An 18,131-nucleotide genomic window follows, 5' to 3' on the forward strand; every position below is an offset into this window, starting at 1 on the left:
GTAACAATTTGGACAAAATAACGATTAATTATTGGAATTATTTTTAAAAAGTGATATTTACTAAGTTTAGAGTTTAACTCTTAATATTTGTTTTTTTATTCCTTAATGCAGCTTTTGTTATGTAAAAAATAATTACATAAGTAAAATAACAAAACGAAAGAATTGAAGTTAATGGGCAAAAACAACGGAAGCCTAATCCATTCCTAGGTTTTCAGCCTTGGGCCTTGGGTCTATCTCTAAAGGTTTTTTTTTTTGTTCTTTTCTGGAAACGGGGAAAGGGAAATAAAATCCTCAGAATCATCTGAACTTGGAGCATTAGAGTTCTGTTCTATCGGTGATAATCCAAGGACAAACACTTTCGCTTTATCCTCAGTCATCGTTTTCTGTAACTGGGTAATGTTCATTTACCGTCCCAATTTTGTTTTGCTTCCTTTCTTTCTTAAGATTTTCTTTGCTTTTCAACATCGAACGGTAATGCTATACGCCTTTATCTACTTTCAGTTTTACAATGGATCAGAAGGTTTAATTCCACGTGAATAATTAGTTAGTATTGCAGACATATATTAGCTATGATTTGTTATCATTGGATTTTTAAGGGTTTTTTTGTCGTCCTCTTAACTGTGAATAACAAATTATGTGTAAAGGGATTCTTAACCTTTGACTATCAATAAACTAAAATACAGCCATTGGGGGATTTTCTTTTTCGCTTTCTTAGTGAGAACTAAAGGATTATATGATTTGGTTGTTTCCTCTTTTGTCTCTTTAGTAATCCCCAAAGTTTAGAAATAGTAATTGGTTGGGTTTTTTGGGTGGTATTTGATTTGACTTTTTTACATAGGAGTTGAATTTCACAAAGGTTTGCTACAGTCAAGAGTCTATTCAGAAATGGTATAGTGGATATTAAAGGGAAGGGCTTCTCATTATCACAGCTGCCTTTGGCCTCAATAAGTTAGTGCAGTACATATGAGCTGACCTTAACTGGGGCTGCCTTTGAATATCTGGATTACTTTACTTGGTTGTAAAATTATAATGCAAATTCATGATCTTTAGCAGGTAGCAATGGTCATGCCATGCTTATATTGCTCTAGAAAAACAAGTAATGCAGTACTGAACTACAGTTCTTACTAGGGTTGGTTTTGTTCATCAGATGTTCTTTTGTATGCATGTTAGTCATAAATTCTTGCTTCTGTCGTAAGTGTCCCATTGTCTATGAGGAAAAGGGTTCTTTCTGCTGACAATAAAATTTAGAGACAAATTGATAAACATAAGGGATTGAAGTTCTCCCCTTTTCCATTTTCCTTCTTTTTTTTTGTGGCTTATGAGGGGCTGGCTTTGAGAACTCTATAAAGCTATTTTAATCTAAGAAAAGTAAAAGGAAAATGTTAAGATTTGTTGCAAGTTGCTGGATGATTATGATCATGTGTCTTTTACCGTTTTGAAGAATACTTGGTTAAATATCACTAAATAGAACTTTTAGAGCAGAATCAATTTTCTAGCACTTGAATAGCTAATAAATCTCTTTCTTATTTTCTTTGCTGCTGATGTTCCCTACTTTCCAGATTGAAAAGTTAAGATATAATTTTAGTTTCATTATTATATTAATAGCATCTCAAACATTGTGTTCGTTTCTGTACGGAGTTTTTTTTTTTTTCAGGAATACCTATTGATATCCAGAGCATGGGAAAATCTGCAGCCGATGAAAAGATTCTGAGTTACAATGATGTTGTACTTAGGCGATCAGACTTGGGAATCCTCAGTGGTCCATATTATCTGAATGATAGAATCATAGAGTTCTATTTCAGTCTCCTATCTTCAAGTTATCCTTCACAGGACATCCTATTGATTCCACCATCAATTGCTTTCTGGATAACTAACTGCCCTGATGTTGGTGGTCTCAAAGATTTTTTGGAACCCCTTAAATTGCCAGACAAGAAACTGGTGATTTTTCCTGTTAATAATAACGATGATGTAAGCATAGCTGAAGGTGGAAGTCACTGGAGCTTACTTGCATACCACAGAAGTGCTAACATCTTTGTGCATCATGATAGCAATGGGCAGACGAATAAGAGGCATGCTATGAGGCTGTTTAAATCTGTTGTTGGTTATATCGGTTGTTCCAGTTCAGCCGGTAACGCCAAGTATCTAGAATGCATTGGCACACCACAGCAAGTGAATGGCTATGATTGCGGCTTATACGTTACAGCTACTACAAGAACTATATGCTGCTGGTATGAAAGTAGTGAAAACAAAGACGCTACTGATTTATGTTTTTCTGCAGTAAAGGAGCAGGTGACTCCACCAGTGGTCAGTGAGATGAGGAAGGAGATACTGGGGCTGATTAAAGATCTAATGTCGAAGAAATGAGATATCTTAATTCGGAAGTTAAAACCCAAAAAAAAAATGGGGTCATCATGCAAGAAGATGAAGTTCCATCATTCCACAGATCTTGAATTTCAGGTTTCCTTTCAAAATCTGAGACTTATTAGTGTACTTTCAAAACCAGGGGTTCCTCTGACCTGTAGCTGTACCTGTTCTTGTCCTTATGTGCAATCTCAATCTAGGTAGGGTGATGGACGACCTTTACAAGGAGCAAACATTCCTATACACATATTGGAAAAGCCGTAAGGGATGGAGTCCAGTCATTAGTTATAGATCCAATTCCAGTGTTAGGTTGCATAAATCAATCGGTGAAGGAACTCAATTAGCATGATTCCAGGATTTCAATTTCTTACTTTTGAAATTGCAAATTACTATTAATCTTCTGAAATGTATTTTGATGCGATTCAAGATTTTTGTATTGCCTTTTTCTTCCCTTGGAAAAACCTGTATCCTGTCGGGGCTGAGAATCACGTTATAATTCATCATCTTCATTCAAATCTACGTAATTATAATGAAATAAATATTTATCATTTAATTATCACATATGATGGATATTGAATGACTGATTTTTTCAATAATATAATTATGTGATATATATTAACATGTAATAATTATTTCATACAATTTTTTTTCCTAGAGGCTTGACGTGTCATCGTAACATAGACGGGGCCTCATGGAACACCGAAGGGCAGTGTTTGATTGCCAACATTTGATGGAGATGACCTTTCAATGATCTATATCTCAACCTTCTAATTGGCAATTGCTCACTGGAATAAAAGAGCTCTGAATGTAATTCCATCTATTAAATTTATGGAAATGCTAAGGAAAGAAACATAAAATTTTACGAGGTGGGAAATTGATAGAGCAATGCCCCATTGCTCCACATCGATGTCAAACATATAATTTTAGAAGCTTTCGATGCAGTCAAACATTAAGCATCTGCTTAAAATTCAATCCTAAAATAGAAAAAGAAAAGCTCTCTGATTCTCCCATGTGAATGTATTACTGAACTCCTGTAACTAGAAACAACAACTCACTCATATCGCAGTTGTGTCCGCTGGATAGCTCCCTTGTACTCGAAAAAACGTTGCAAATTCCTGTAAATGAATAACATAGTTTAACATTAACATCTATAATCTTGAAAGCCATTAGATGACTGATGTAGAGAAAGTGAGAAGCAACCTTTAGATGTCTGAGAGCATTTTGGTCTCTTTGATCAGCCATTGATGCTTCAAAGTCTGTATAGAAAACGTAATCCAAGCAACTGCCAAGAAAAGATCCACAAAATCAGGCCAAAATATGCTCAAATTTACCTCTGCCTATTGATAGCTAGATAAAAGTAAAAGATCTGAAATCAATGTTCAAATTTAATCGTGTAGGAAACAAACAAGTACTAAACAACTTATTTCACTGAACTATGTGGATATATACCAATTGGTTTTACAATTATACTTTGATGCTTGCAAAGATTGGTTCCTCAAGGGACGACTTTCAATTTGGTTAAAGGAAATAATACAGAAAGGTTGTCAATTACGACTTAGTTAAATATATCTTAAAGAATTTAGGCAATTGCAAATTGATATACGTATCTTTAAAAGTTTGATTTACCTCGACATGAACACAAATATATCTTAAAGAATTAGGTTTTGTTAAAACTTTCAGCCTAATGGCCTTGCCCATATGGGCACCTTCCAAGCTTAAGTTCTAGGTGGGGAGTGACTTTTGACAATAAGTACTAACCGACGCATGCAATGCAATGTGCGATTCAACAATAATAAGCAGCAAATGCAGTTTTTCTGTCACTGAAGTTCTGACCTTGAATGGCCGATCGGTGCCAAGACTAAGGGGTTCCCTATTGCAATCATCCAGCCAAAAATATATGTATATAAGGAAAACAAGACTAGGAGTTGTGTGTGTGTGTGTGTGTGTACATATATATTTACAACAATACCGAGCCAAGAAAATTGATCCAAAGAAGATTTTTGGAATGTGTAAACCTGAATATTTCGAGCAAGAACGTTCAGTCCATATATCACTGCAGCAGATGTACTAGCAATTGCTCCTGTATATCTTTTATTTTGAACAGCTAGCCACTTGCTACATATGTTTAGAATGATCGATCACATCAAATCGTCAGTTTCTCAATCAAGTTTATTAAGAACTACTCGATTAAGACTTACATTTGCTGCAACAGCAGTATTATCCACTGCTTTTCTGACCAATCCCAACTTTTTCAAGGTCTTCTCGAACTGAGCAAGAGCCTGAAAGATAGTTGCATATATAGCATTTGATGAAAACATTGAAGTTTTAGCAATGTCTATGGCTACCAATTAAGTACACTATATATATCATAGCTGAGGATGGGTGAGAACCATTTTCAAATCTTCAAGTTTAACACCATTGTTGGCTAGCAAGCAATGGGCAACAGCGAGTGTTACTTCCTCCACGATATGCAAATTGTGGCGGAGCAACAGATCTATCCACAAGCAACCTTTCAACAGCCTATATGAAAAAACAACACTGGTATATTAATCAATTAGGAAAACAAAAAAATATAATCATAAACCTTGAAAATGATGGTGAATAGCTCAAAGGTGGTGGCTAGCAAATTTGAAATAACAAGCACAAAGAAGCCATTATCCTTAATTTGAGTTGCCTCGTCTAAACTAAAACGGCAGAAAATATCTGTGGGAATCAATCCAACGTTGGAAAGTAAAGGAAAGAAAGTTCTTTAATAAAGAGAGTAAAAGTGTTTCGTGCTTGCACTAAAGTGGCTAAAGTACTGACGATGGGGGCTACGCACTTCTTCGTTTTAGATTGGATGGGGTATTTGCTAATCAAACCATAACTTAATTGGCTTTTTTTTTCATACAATTTACTTTACCGCTTTAAAACCTTTACTCATTGCATGATTGGCTTCTTCTCCATCTAAATTTAAAGAGAGATTTGGAGAAGAGTTAAGCGAAGGAAATGATCCCATGGCTCACCAAAAACCTACAAAATCTAAAAGATTTGTTGATACAAAAACCCACATTACAGAAAATAAGTGAGAAAGATCAAATTCAAAACTAGAACCAAAAAATTAAACGAAACAAAAGAATGAAAAATTTTGAGACAAGAAAAAGTTTGTTGAACAAAATTTGAAAAGCACTTTTCTGGTTTGAGATAATGGGCGAAGAATTTGGTGAATGGTAACATACTTTCATTACCATCCAAAAAATCTTGTGATCAAGAAGATCCAAATAATCTAGCCAATAACCATTTTTCTTACTTGAAAGTTCTTGAGATATTTTTTTTTATTACGAAGGAGAATTATCCCGTCTTGTAGGAGTTGCTGGGATAGCAAGCACAGCAGTAAGATATTCAAAATCACATATATCCTGCTTTTGGGAATAAAGTTTAATACTACTCCAATTAAGATAATAAGATTATAAAATACATTAGTTTGGGAAAAAAAACTCCTAGAAAGAAGGGATTTTGAGTAGTTGTACAAACCATCAATATAAATTGGATAAAAGAGGAAATATATATTTTGTTATACTCTAGCCTTAAATTCATTTACATTACTGCTTTATGCACATATAACACAACTAAATTTGAACAATTCATTTAGAAATCAAGTAAAATCTAAAATTGATTTATATTTAATCTTTGATTGTCAACTTAATTTTTCTTTTTAAATTTTAGTTTGAGTAAAATATAATTACACGATCAGTCTTTATAATTCAAAATTTAATATCTTCCATATAATTCATAAAAATCAAATTTTTTTTTATATCAATTTAATAATATAAGTCCAGTCGATAATTCTATCAACTTTATTCCTCTAAATGCGTGACAATTTCTCTATCTACCTCAATTAAAAGATTGTAGCCTCAAAAGTCAAACCCTCTGCTGCCATTAGGAGATGCCCTAAGCCATAAACAATAATAATAAAAAAAAATCAAGTAAAAAGAACCTGGAATAGGTTATCATTTATCAATATCTGTGCTATCGTCATGTGTTGTAGGGAGAACCTAAAATTAATAAAGTTTTTTTACCTAATAAAGCAACATTTGTGAAGCGTATTATATATTTTGGTAAGAGAAATTTAGCAAAAACAAAAATGGGAATGGTATAAGCTATTTACATTGGAAATAATTTTTTAGTCAAAATTTTGATTTTTATATATTTATATAAGATAAGATAAGATTTAAATTGCATAATAAATTTAATAAAATCATAAATTATATGCAAAAAGGTTTATTTTGGAAATATTTTAACTTTTTTATTTGAAACAAAAACTTGAAATATCTTTTGATCCCTACCAAGCCACGCATTGATTTATACAATTATGTAATATATCTTATTTTTCATATAAGGAAAGGATTAATAAAAAAATTATTTATACTACTAATAAACTGGTTGATTGAATTTGGTGTTACTAATCAAGACACCAAATCAATTGAAAAATAAACTCAAAACTCGAATTAAATTATAATAAATTAATAAAATAAAGGTTAAAGATGTCATTCAATATATTAATTTAAATATACTTTTAGTTAATTTTATTTTTAAAATTAGTCGCACACCTAATAGTAATTTTTTTGTAAAAAAAAAAAAAAAAAATCACACCCTATAAATAAAAATAAATTCATGAATTTTAATTTTATTAAATATCATTTAAAAAATACATGAATTAATCGAATTAAATTTTAAGTTCATTTAATTAACCTTTTATAGTTACTTTTTTTATTTCTTTCATCTATTTTTTCTTAAATTTTTTATTTTTTAATATATATTTTTCTTTCAAGCATAATTTTTTAAAAATAACTCAACTTTTACTTTTATTTTATAAAATATTATATTGAATTAAAAATATGTTTAAAAAATTATAACTCAAAATTTATAAATATTATATAAAATTTTTAATTTTATTAAAAACAATAGACAATAATTTTGAGATGAGAGAGTATATTAAAAAAATGTCAACTTTTCTTTTCCAGATTCTTAATTAGTGTTCGATAAATTAATTAATTAATATTCAGAAAAAAATAGTATTACTGTATATCTGTTTTACCAAAATGAAATCTCTTCGATACGGTGAGTGCACAGTCCCCATCCAAAAATGGAAAAATTTACATTTTGTTGAGCTATTTATTTAGTCTTCAAAATATCGCCCCGGCCTTTCTTGTCAGGATCTGAAGCTGACTCCTTATGGCTACCACTTCCAATGTGCGGTCCCCAACGGCCCCACTCTCCGGCGAAGTCATTATCTCCGATCATAAACCAACGCCACCGGTTCGAATCTCGCAATTTCCTTTGAAGCGCCCTCGTTTAACCGCTGTTTTCGCTTCCCTCCACTACGACAACAGCGACGGAAGCAATAAGATTAAGAAGGCCGTCGGGTTGGAGAAGCTTTTAGTCGATTCACCTTACGACGTCGTCTCCAAGGACTCCCCTTTGCATCCCAGTATGAAAATCCCCGTCTTCGCTTTTCTTAGGGTTTATCTTTTATTTTAAATAAAAATTGTAATTTTACTTGGGCTATTTTGTCATTTTCTTCAGAGCCACTTACGTCAACTCAGTTCTCTAATCCCGTCTCTGATGGCTCTCGCCTTCGCGTTGCATATCAGGTAGTATTTATTTATGGAAAAACTCATCTATAACAACAATTTTTATATTTTTTTCAAACGAATGGGATTGGGCCAAGGTTATTTTTTAATTTAAATTAACAAAATTTTACTAGAATTCAATGAAATTGATTGATTGATTAATTTAAAAGGGAGTTCGTGGAGCCTATAGCGAAGCAGCAGCTGAGAAGGCCTATCCGAATTGTGAAGCTGTTCCTTGTGATCAATTTGATGCTGCTTTTCAAGTAATTACTTCAACTCTTTTTTTTTTTAATTCATTTTGATAAATATTTAGTTTTTATGTTAGAAAATGAGGTTAATTTTGAATGCTTTAGCATTTAGCATCTTTGATTAGTCTTCATTAAGAACTGATTTTAATTATTATTTTTTAATTAGGCAGTTGAAAAGTGGATAGTAGATAGAGCAGTATTACCAATTGAGAATTCCTTAGGTGGTAGTATTCATAGGAATTATGATCTCTTGCTTCGTCATAGCTTGCATATTGTTGGGGAAGTTAAGCTTGCTGTTCGTCATTGTTTAATAGCCAATCATGGTGTTAAAGTCGAGGACTTGAAAAGGGTTCTTAGTCATCCTCAGGTATGTTGCATTAAGATTTAACATGCTTCTTGACTAAGTTTCTCTTGTTATTTGGAATGACTTTTTTTTTTTTTTTTTCTGAACGCAAATCACGTTTCAGGCTCTAGCTCAGTGTGAGAACACATTAACAAAGATAGGCTTGAGTAGAGAATCAGTTGATGATACTGCCCTTGCAGCAAAGGTGAGTCTTGATTTGGAGCATAGAAATTTATCTGATATGAAAGGTTTTATAAGCTTTGTAGCTGAATGTACAATATGATGTACATGACGTGCTTTGATTGTCTAAGGATGGTAGATGATCTTATTTACCCTCTGGTCTTTTCTTTGTCCTTTTTTTTTTTTTTTGATATAGCAATGCATATGGTAGGTTGGCCTGAGCCATTTTATCTAGTTCAGGTTAGGTGGCTTCCCTGATGATCTGAACTTGATGAAATGTATTTTATTCTCTCGTGTGGATGTATCAAAGATATGGAATTTGTATTACATGGTTGTTCTTGTAATTAATTGCTGCTGTTGCATGAATGGTTTCCAATTTTGACTGATTGAATGGCTGTTTTTATGTAGTATGTGGCTTTCCACAAACTAAAAGATACAGGAGCTGTTGCAAGTTGTTCGGCTGCAAAGATATATGGACTGAACATTCTTGCCCAAGATATTCAGGTTTATGTCGATTTTGTCTGATCATTAGTGGTTTGATGTTGGATATTTATCAGAACTTTGAGTTTGGTATGTTCCCCTTTTTGGCAGGATTATTGTGATAATGTTACTCGATTTCTAATGCTGGCCAGGGAACCCATTATTCCTGGCATGGAGAAGCCATTCAAGGTTTGCCTTTCAATGACAGAAAATCATTTGCAGTCAAAATACTTGGTTATAATTGTTCCTATGCTGTGCTGCATTTACAATTCATTGTTGCTCATGAAGGTTTTCTGATGTATGCAATTTTTTTAGACGAGTATAGTTTTCTCATTAGAGGAGGGTGCTGGTGTGCTTTTCAAGGCACTTGCTGTTTTTGCTCTTCGGCAGATTAACCTTACAAAGGTATTTGTCTTTTTTTTTTTTTCCTTTCTGTGGTTTTTTCAAGTCACTTTGAAAAGTTGTGTTTGAAAGGTTTTTCTAGGTTGTTTAACATCCTTTGTTTATATGTTACCTTTGATCAGATTGAAAGTCGTCCCTTGAGGAACCAGCCTTTACGAGCATCTGATGATAGCAACAATGGTTCAAAGTAATTTTAGTAAAATATCAAATGTATCTCTTTTTGCAATTAAATGAAGATTAAGACGGGTTAAAAATGGCTTTTAGTAAAACCGATCAATTATATACACCATTATTTGATTCTTACTACCAATCATTTGGGTCGCTTAAACAGATTTCATCTTGATTGTGTCATTGTCTTTTAATAGATACTTTGACTACCTTTTCTATGTGGACTTCGATGCATCAATGGCTGAAGAGAGAGCGCAGAATGCCCTAACACATCTAAAGGTATATTGCTCTTCCTCTTCCACGACCTTTCAAGAGAATTAGATGTTAGATATCTATCTAATAATATGTTTCCTTTGCAGGAGTTTGCAACTTTCTTGCGAGTTCTAGGGAGTTATCCAGTGGATACTACCATGATATGAACAAGTTGTTGATCATGGTAAGTATTCATGTGAACAAATTTTGAGGGATAGTTTAATGGCAGGCTTCAACTTCTATAAGATGATTCAATGGCAGAATGTTGCTAGATCATTATCATTTCGTACAACTTTGTATATATATCTTATTCAAATTAATTTTCAGAGCTTTAATAAAATGCTGACTAAAATGAGGTTGTTAGGACTATTGTTGAAGATGTAATAGAACTAAGACAATTTTGGATCTCTTAAAAAGAAGATCATCTGCATTATGTCTGCTCAGTTCCTTCATGAACTTTTTGTTACTGATTAACCTGAGACATAATCACTAAGTCATTGACTCTTGTCTAGAAAGGTAGACTATAATAAGAATTAGTCTTTTTAAAATGGGTGGCAGCATTAAGAAAGAGTATATTTTACGATTGAGCTGGAGGGAGGGAGTAAGGCAGAGGGAATACAGTAATATCCTTGTTTCAATTGAACAGCAGAGCTCAAATTTTTAATAATTGACTTGGACAATGCGCTGAAACCTTGAAATGCTGCCATTGCATATTAATTGATCAAGCCATTGTTGATTCATGTTCAGTCAGTCACTTGAACTGAAGCCAATAGTGTTTTGAATATCTACATTGCTTTTTTTCCCTTTTATTTATTTATTTATTTTTTGCTGCTTGAATGTTGGAACTATAAAGTGTGTATTGATGGATGCTTGATGTTATATGTGTCTAGGATAAATGGTGATTATCTAGTTTTTGTCCCTCAAGAAATATTTTCCTGTGGAAGATATTGCTGTTGGGCCTCTAAGCATGTGAAGCTTAAGGTCTGAGAGACTATCCTTTTCTGATTTCTCGTACAAGCTATTTTATTGGGGTTTTTATAAATGAATGAGCCTAAATCTAGCTTGAATTCAAAGATATTTTCACTCACAATTGTTTAATAAACTTAGCATAGCTTGAATTTGAATAAAATATTAAATGCTAATTTGGCTATACTCAAAATGTAGTTTGGATCCAAACATGACAATAAGTGCAAGTTTAGGCCTCAAAAGCTGCTAGCCAACCTTATCTGTGTTTGAGTTGTGTTTGTTTAAATTTTGGCAAAAATAACTTTTTTTTTCTTTTTGCGTTTGTGACCTAAACACACTTTTGGGAAACACAATACCCAACTTCCTTGTTAAAAATGTAGTCTATAGTGAGATCTTTGCAGTGGATATTTTGTATTTTGCTAAAACAAGGTACATTATCCTTAGGGACAGATGTGTGCCTTAGTACGCTAACATTCCAGAAGGATGTTAGGGCATATTTTGTGTATAGTCCTTGGGACTTTATTGATGCATTTTAAGGAGAGTGTTAGGGGAGTTTTGTGACCTTGGTGCCTTACCACCTTCCCTTTTGCCTGTATCTTCCCAATTCTCTCAATTACTTGACAAACATGGTAGCTGTTGCTAGTCATTAGTCTCATCTCTCCTTTATCCGCTGTAGATTCTGTCTAAGGTTTCATGTTTCTGTTAGAAAACTTTGCTGAGTAATATGCATATTAAAATGGTGTAAATATGCTTTTTTTTTTTTTTTTTAACTTTTGGTCAAGCAATTAGTGAGCTTTTCTTTCTGACACTTGTTTGATAATGCTGATGCAGAACTCGATATGAAGTGTCAATATGTTTACATGGATCAAAATTTTACATTGCACATTACATAAGGTGGCTTTTTTTAATATAAGAAAACAGATGTTGAATCGGCTTTCATTTTGCTGCTATTGATAGCAAAGCCACTGAGCTGTGGAGGAATGGTGATACATTCCTACTTTGGCTGTACAGCCTATAATTTTCCATTTTGTGATTAAGCAATAGAAGTTTTTTTTTTTTTTTTTTTTGGTCTAAGTGGGTATACTTAGTTATTGTTTTCATTCTTGTCCTTTCTTCTGAAAACTGCTTTGAGGTTACACAATTATTTGATTTCTTTCGTGCATGAAGTCTGAATTTAAGTGTGTTTGAGTGTGTGCCCATATGAGAGAGAGTTGCGACAGAATTATAATATATACACGTTTATTTTAAATTAATGGCTTTTAAGACTAACACAGTTTTTACTTAGATTTCGTGTTATTAAGATTTTTGTTATTTACATTTTTATTCATTTTTAATTAAAAAATAATTTATACAAATACCAACCAAATAAATCCTTGACATTAATTCAGTAAATTTGACAATTATACACTTGTTTAATTCATTGAGTTATTAAAGTGCTAACAAAAGTAAGCATGGGTATTTAACACTTGTTTTTTCTGATAACGTAAACGAAGGAAAGGATATGTATGGTTGCATGTGTACGAGAGTAGACTAGGCGGCAAGAATCTGGCAGTCAACTCTCTCGGAAGAAGACAGAAGAATCAAGGGGTCTACCTCATCTGCTTCGAACAAAAGCAACCACACTCTCAGTCTCTGAACAACATTGGTGGGGTTAATGGTCCACCGGCCAGAGCCATTTTCAACCGACAACTGCACGCCATTGCCAACCCAGGGGGCTGCCAATAATAGTCCCCTACCCACAACATCACAAATTTCATTTTTTCAAACTCTAGTCTGTTGCCCATAACATCGCCACCACCCACCTGCCTTAATGAAATGCTTGACCATTGCCCATTAATCCTAATTTCAAAATTGCCCGTCGTCCAGTCCACTTTGACAACGCAAGATTATTAATAGTTATGATAATGGTACTCTCCCCAACTTTCCTTCTTTCTTCAATCCCCTCTATACCTTTAAAAAAAATCTCAAGATTCGTTTGCTGTGAAGTCAGAAATAAAACATCATAAATCAGAATGTGGCAATTGAGATGGTCGGGTTTTTGCCGTATCATTTTAAATCGAAGAAACTCATATATGTTAATTAAATTCAGATTAATTTGGGTTGAGTTGGATTTAGATTTGGACGAATTGAGCAAGTTCTAGAATCTGCTTTGCCAATTCTACACAAATTTGGTCACCCCCTTCCCTAGCTAGTGAATCGAGGATGGCTCATTCTTATATGTAGTTTGCCAGTTCAGAATAAAAATCTCACTTTGTTATTAATTAGTTCTAATAACAATGCAAATGTAGATGAAAAAGCCATCAACTTTCATTTGGGTCCTCTTGCTTTAAAATTTCAATTTACCTCTTGATCACTTTTTGTGTACTGAAAATCTCCTATTAAATGCATATTAATTGGTTTTCAATACTATTTTTTTTTTCACCACTTTTCTAGCTAGATAAAGCCTAACTAAAGGTGGATGTGTAATATACCTGAAATGATCTATGTTCTCTCTATTTTTCCCCCCAATTCAAAGTCTAGTTGAAAATTATTCTCACACTTATATAACTTCCATCTACTTCTTACCTCCAACTGATCTTTTTCAAGACAAATGAATTGGTCCAACACAATCTGAGGTTTCTTGGTTGTTCATGTTATAATTACATCATAGTCCGACAAATTAGTATTTTGAAGCTATTCTTAACAAACCTTTTACATGCATGGGTGTTATTTTCAATACAAAATTTCTTTTTCACATTCATTATTCTCAAGAATCTTGCACTACTAAGTTTTTTGTTCTAACTTATTTCACCAGTGTTTTTTTTTTTTTAAAGAGACTATAATTTAATAATAAAAAAAATAATTACAAGTGCTGAAATATAAATATAAATCTATTAAATATTATTTTTTAAAAATAACTGTATACATCGAATAAATTAAACTTCAAGTTCATTGTATATGTCAAATTTAGATTGTATGTCTAACATCAAAGTCTAGTTTCCTACAACACATACTTAAATTAAAAAATAAAAAAATTTTAAAAAATATTAATATATAAATTCATGTTTTTTCCCATCTTTTCGTCTCTGAAATTTTTGTTAGATTCATATGGTAAAGTAGAAAGGGAGCGGGAATTTGAATCTTATATCTCAATCTTTTTAACTGGGATGATAACCCATTAGGTCAAATATGAATTATTTCCTGAAATTTTTTTTCCATCATTTGAACTACGTATAACTTAGAATGTAAGAGTCGTAAATTTGAAGGTAGCGGGATCCCTATCCTATGCATTAATTTCGTCCAAAAATGCCGACAATGGCTCAGTTTGCACATATATATCTTTTTGTAACACATTGCGCCCACGCTATTAGCTTAGCATAGCTTACACCGCCATGCTAATCTTAGGTCTTAGCCACCTTTATGACTCACAATGATCGCCTTGGATCTACAAAGTGCCACAATGTGAACCATGTGCCAAGCTGATAGAGGGGGATCCACATGTAACACTAAGACATTTATAGATATCTCTAAAAATTGAAATTATGTGTTGTCGATAAAATTAATAAATTTATCGATAATTATATATATTATAAGTAAATTTAAAAAAAAAAAATTAAATTCGTTACTAATATATATATATATATATGTCCGCATAGCATAGCTGATAATTGCGTGGCATTAACTAGAAATTAAGAATTTTATACGTAAGTTTGGAATCATGTGTTGGAGTTGCGTGCATGCACTTACAAGGTTTGGAAGCACAATATCTGACGCACGTACGTACGTTAGCAATTAGGGATGATGAGTTGTTTTGGAGTGTTAAAGCAGCATACCAATTATAATTTGATAACGGAAGTTTGTTTGTAGCTCCGTTACTGGATCTCTGTCTTTTTATCTATAAACCAAGACTAAATCAAATCCGTTACCAACCAACCATGACCTTGACGTCAATCTGACGTGATACCTTTCTCTCTCTTTCTTCTCTCATTTCTCCCTAACGTGCCAAATGAAGTACGTACTTCTGACTTTTATCCATTTATTTTTAAAATTTATTATTAATTTCGAACAATTGAGTTTCAATTTCTTATTTGTTAATATAAAAAATTTTATCTACAATAAACCCATCGTTAAAAATAAAAAAAGAAATTTAGTTTGATTTTTTTTATCTAATTTTGAAAACGCAATATTCAAATTAAGGCAATCAATCTTTCTAATGCAAACACACACATCTATAATCCACAAATATTAAAAATGAATATTTGTATTTTCACATATTTAGAATTTTAAAAATAAAAATATAATGAAACATAAGTATTTCTTAAAAAATTTATTAAAATCAATGAAGATGATATATACTTGTGATTGTAGTTGATTGTGTGTAGTCAAAACTTGGTGATAATTATTACAAATTCATATCTGAAGGATCATCACTAGTTCATTACTTATATGGTAAAATTATATAAAAAAATGAAAATTAAAAAAGTAAAAGAAAAGATTATGCTTTGCTTGATGAGGAAGAAGAAGAAGAAGAAGAAAGGGATACATATATATGGGATTTGTCTTTTGGGAGAGTGGATGATGGATTGGGACTTGGGAGTGGTGTGGTAAGACTAAGGGAAAGTGCTTTGATTTGGTTAATGTGTTATTGGAATATGTTGGAACGTGGATGAAGGGAATGATGATTGTTCTTTTGTTGGGATTGAGTTGAAATGAGGTTGCTTTGGTTTCCTCGTAAACCGAAATATTCGTATCGTAGTCGCACACCATATACCACGACTTTGGTCTTACAATCTGCCGTTTGGACCCCCCCTGCCTCTTGTCCTCTCTTCTTTGCTTTTGCCTCTCTCTTTTTCCTCCTCTACTTTTCGCTTTCAAACCAATTGTCTTTTATTTTTATTTTTTTATTAATTACTACTTTATTTTCTTTTGTCTTAAAAAAAAAGTTTAGAATTTGATTTCGAGAGGTTCACATTTATGATAGACCAACTTATGAACACATTCCACACCTCTTTTCTTGTGTTTAATGGTGATGTGTGTAAGAAAAAATTTAAAAGTAGATAGATTGTTCAATTGTCTAAATCAAAATAAAATGTATCATATTATTAGTTTAAGATAAGTGATGGTTGTAAGTCATGTATTCAATATGTTTTCAATAAGTGATCATCGATAATATTTAAATTCAAAATTTTTTCATCGAAAAGGACGATTCTAACCGATTGAACCAATCATTTATTTAAAATAATGATGTGTGTATATATTTTTATAATAAATATAAAAAATTATTTTATTCATTATTAATAAAATTTAAAATTGACATGATCACAAGTACCTTTTAAACATGAGAAACTCCATAAATTAAGGAATGTATACACCTATTGTTAGGGGTAGCAATTACTCTTTTCAAAAGAGTAATTATAGTCATTCATTAAGCGAATTAAGGTTCAAAGTTCGGTTTCACCTCAAAAACTTTCATATGTAATTGAAAAGTATGGACTAAACCCGTCTATGGGTTAAATTAGACATGAGTTAAGTTTGATTGGCCATTAAAAATATTACTCACGGATTCATAAAGTCATTTTTTTAAAAATATATTAAAACATTTAAAAATCTAAAATAAATTATTATTAATTTTAAATATATTTTAAAATTAAAATTAAATAAAAATATTTTTAATTAATAAAATAATACTTCGAGCTAAACTAGGCCGAACTTAGACTTAAAAACTCAAGTTGAAAACCCATGTACAAGTCTAGGGTGAACAACTTTCTTTAAAAATTAACTTAAAGATAAATGACCTTGTTAGGCTTAATTTAAGTGGTAAAGAGGTAATAAGTTAATTGGGTAGAGTTTTTGTAGATTCGAGCAATTACTATCGATTATATTAATTTTCTACTAGAATAATCTGATGATGATTGCAAAATTTTAATGAGCTGTCAGGGAAGCCATGCATTTGGTGGCAAATAGGTAGGAACACTCACTAGCGTTCCAATTTCCAATATTGACACATTTGGGGAGATAAGGCATGTCTACTATGAAGCCTTCTTTTCCGAAGATTAAAAAGGCATCAAAATGCCTAAACTTTGCCTATAATTAGGGATGGCAAATGGGTCTGAACTTATTGAGTTTTGATCTAATTTTATAAGATCGAGTTTTTTAAAAAAAATTAAATTAAATTTTGGCTAAATCAAGTTTTTATAGAAGAAAATTTGGATTGGATTGAATTTTTTTTCAAAAAATTCAATTTTTGGGTTAGATTAGGGTTTTTATAAAAAAAAAATTGAGATATAATAGGTAAACTTGGTATATATATATAATATTTTTATTATTTATTTAATTTTATATTTATATTTATATATTATATTAATAAAATTATTATTTAATACTTTAATTAAAAATATTAACTTAATAAAATATTATACCTATGTATAATTAAAATATAATTTACATTAAAAATAATAATTTATAAATATTATATTAAATTAAAATTACTAAATTAAGATTAAATCAATTATATTTTTTTTTTTTTGTTTCAAGAGAGATAAAGCCCTACATCAATAGAAGAAGTGGATGAAGAGAGGCTGAGGTCGAACCCCAGTCTTATGTCTTTTTTAAGGTTTATTTGATTATTAAATCAAGCAGATGAAGATAATTATATTTTTATATATATATAAATCAAATATAAAAAATAATATTTTAACATAAAAATCAAAATAAAATATATGTTTTATAAAATCAAATCAAAATAAAAATAAACAAAATTCCTTCTTTTCTGACCCATTCCAATCATTACCTATAATTATTTAGTTAGTTGTTAAGAGTTTTATAAAAGAAAATTCATCTTAGACAGCCATAGGGATTCTTTGCAGTGGGAATGCTGATTGCTGGATTCTTTTCTTAACCGAACATGCTTTGGCACAGTTTTCTATTCTACCTTCACTTTTTTTAAAAAAAAAAATTTATATATTTTTTTTATTATTCAGTGTGTTCTTTGACTGATAAATTTGACCAGTCAAACAACTAGACGGATCATCCCTATGAACGTGAAATATCCACTTCCATCACCTCATCTCCCCCACTGCCCCACCTCAATCTTTGCCTCTCCCCTCCCCCAAAATGCTTCTCATCATCAAATTATTCTTA

The 18,131-nt window shown here is 31.7% G+C and overlaps 2 protein-coding genes and 1 long non-coding RNA gene across 9 annotated transcripts; 2 read left to right on the forward strand and 1 right to left on the reverse strand.

The window, feature by feature from the left end:
* The first annotated feature begins 85 nt into the window (after positions 1 to 85).
* LOC111285441 (NEDD8-specific protease 1-like) lies at positions 86 to 2,797 on the forward strand. The gene is made up of 2 exons (XM_022874904.2): positions 86 to 393; positions 1,655 to 2,797. The coding sequence occupies exon 2, from the start codon at positions 1,678 to 1,680 to the stop codon at positions 2,362 to 2,364; it is 687 nt and encodes a 228-aa protein (XP_022730639.2). The 5' UTR covers positions 86 to 393; positions 1,655 to 1,677; the 3' UTR covers positions 2,365 to 2,797.
* Positions 2,798 to 3,163: 366 nt separating this feature from the next.
* On the reverse strand, positions 3,164 to 5,104 carry LOC149518389 (uncharacterized). 3 transcript variants are annotated; one of them, XR_016342762.1, is made up of 5 exons: positions 4,752 to 5,104; positions 4,560 to 4,640; positions 4,120 to 4,476; positions 3,562 to 3,643; positions 3,164 to 3,476 (listed from the first exon to the last, which is right to left on the reverse strand). It is a non-coding gene; the product is annotated as an uncharacterized LOC149518389 (long non-coding RNA). The 3 variants fall into 3 exon arrangements; XR_016342761.1 differs by having other exon boundaries at positions 4,195 to 4,476; positions 4,752 to 5,091; XR_016342760.1 differs by having other exon boundaries at positions 4,377 to 4,476; positions 4,752 to 5,084.
* A 2,437-nt stretch (positions 5,105 to 7,541) lies between these two features.
* On the forward strand, positions 7,542 to 12,546 carry LOC111285535 (arogenate dehydratase/prephenate dehydratase 2, chloroplastic-like). 5 transcript variants are annotated; one of them, XR_016342763.1, is made up of 13 exons: positions 7,542 to 7,831; positions 7,927 to 7,994; positions 8,144 to 8,236; positions 8,388 to 8,588; positions 8,689 to 8,769; positions 9,153 to 9,248; positions 9,336 to 9,413; positions 9,540 to 9,629; positions 9,749 to 9,813; positions 9,992 to 10,073; positions 10,154 to 10,230; positions 10,937 to 11,027; positions 11,844 to 12,079. XR_016342763.1 is itself a non-coding variant. In XM_089761995.1 (12 exons), exons 1-11 carry the CDS (start codon positions 7,576 to 7,578, stop codon positions 10,211 to 10,213), a joined length of 1,170 nt encoding a protein of 389 aa, XP_089618121.1. In that variant the 5' UTR covers positions 7,542 to 7,575; the 3' UTR covers positions 10,214 to 10,230; positions 12,506 to 12,546. The 5 variants fall into 5 exon arrangements, 3 of the variants coding, with proteins under 3 accessions (XP_089618121.1, XP_022730757.1, XP_022730756.1); XM_089761995.1 differs by lacking the exons at positions 10,937 to 11,027; positions 11,844 to 12,079 and adding an exon at positions 12,506 to 12,546; XM_022875022.2 differs by lacking the exon at positions 10,937 to 11,027 and having other exon boundaries at positions 11,844 to 12,174.
* Positions 12,547 to 18,131: the final 5,585 nt, after the last annotated feature.

Source organism: Durio zibethinus, chromosome 6, assembly GCF_047325235.1.
Source record: "Durio zibethinus cultivar Kanyao isolate XHJ-2024 chromosome 6, ASM4732523v1, whole genome shotgun sequence".
Classification (NCBI taxonomy): Eukaryota; Viridiplantae; Streptophyta; class Magnoliopsida; order Malvales; family Malvaceae; genus Durio; species Durio zibethinus.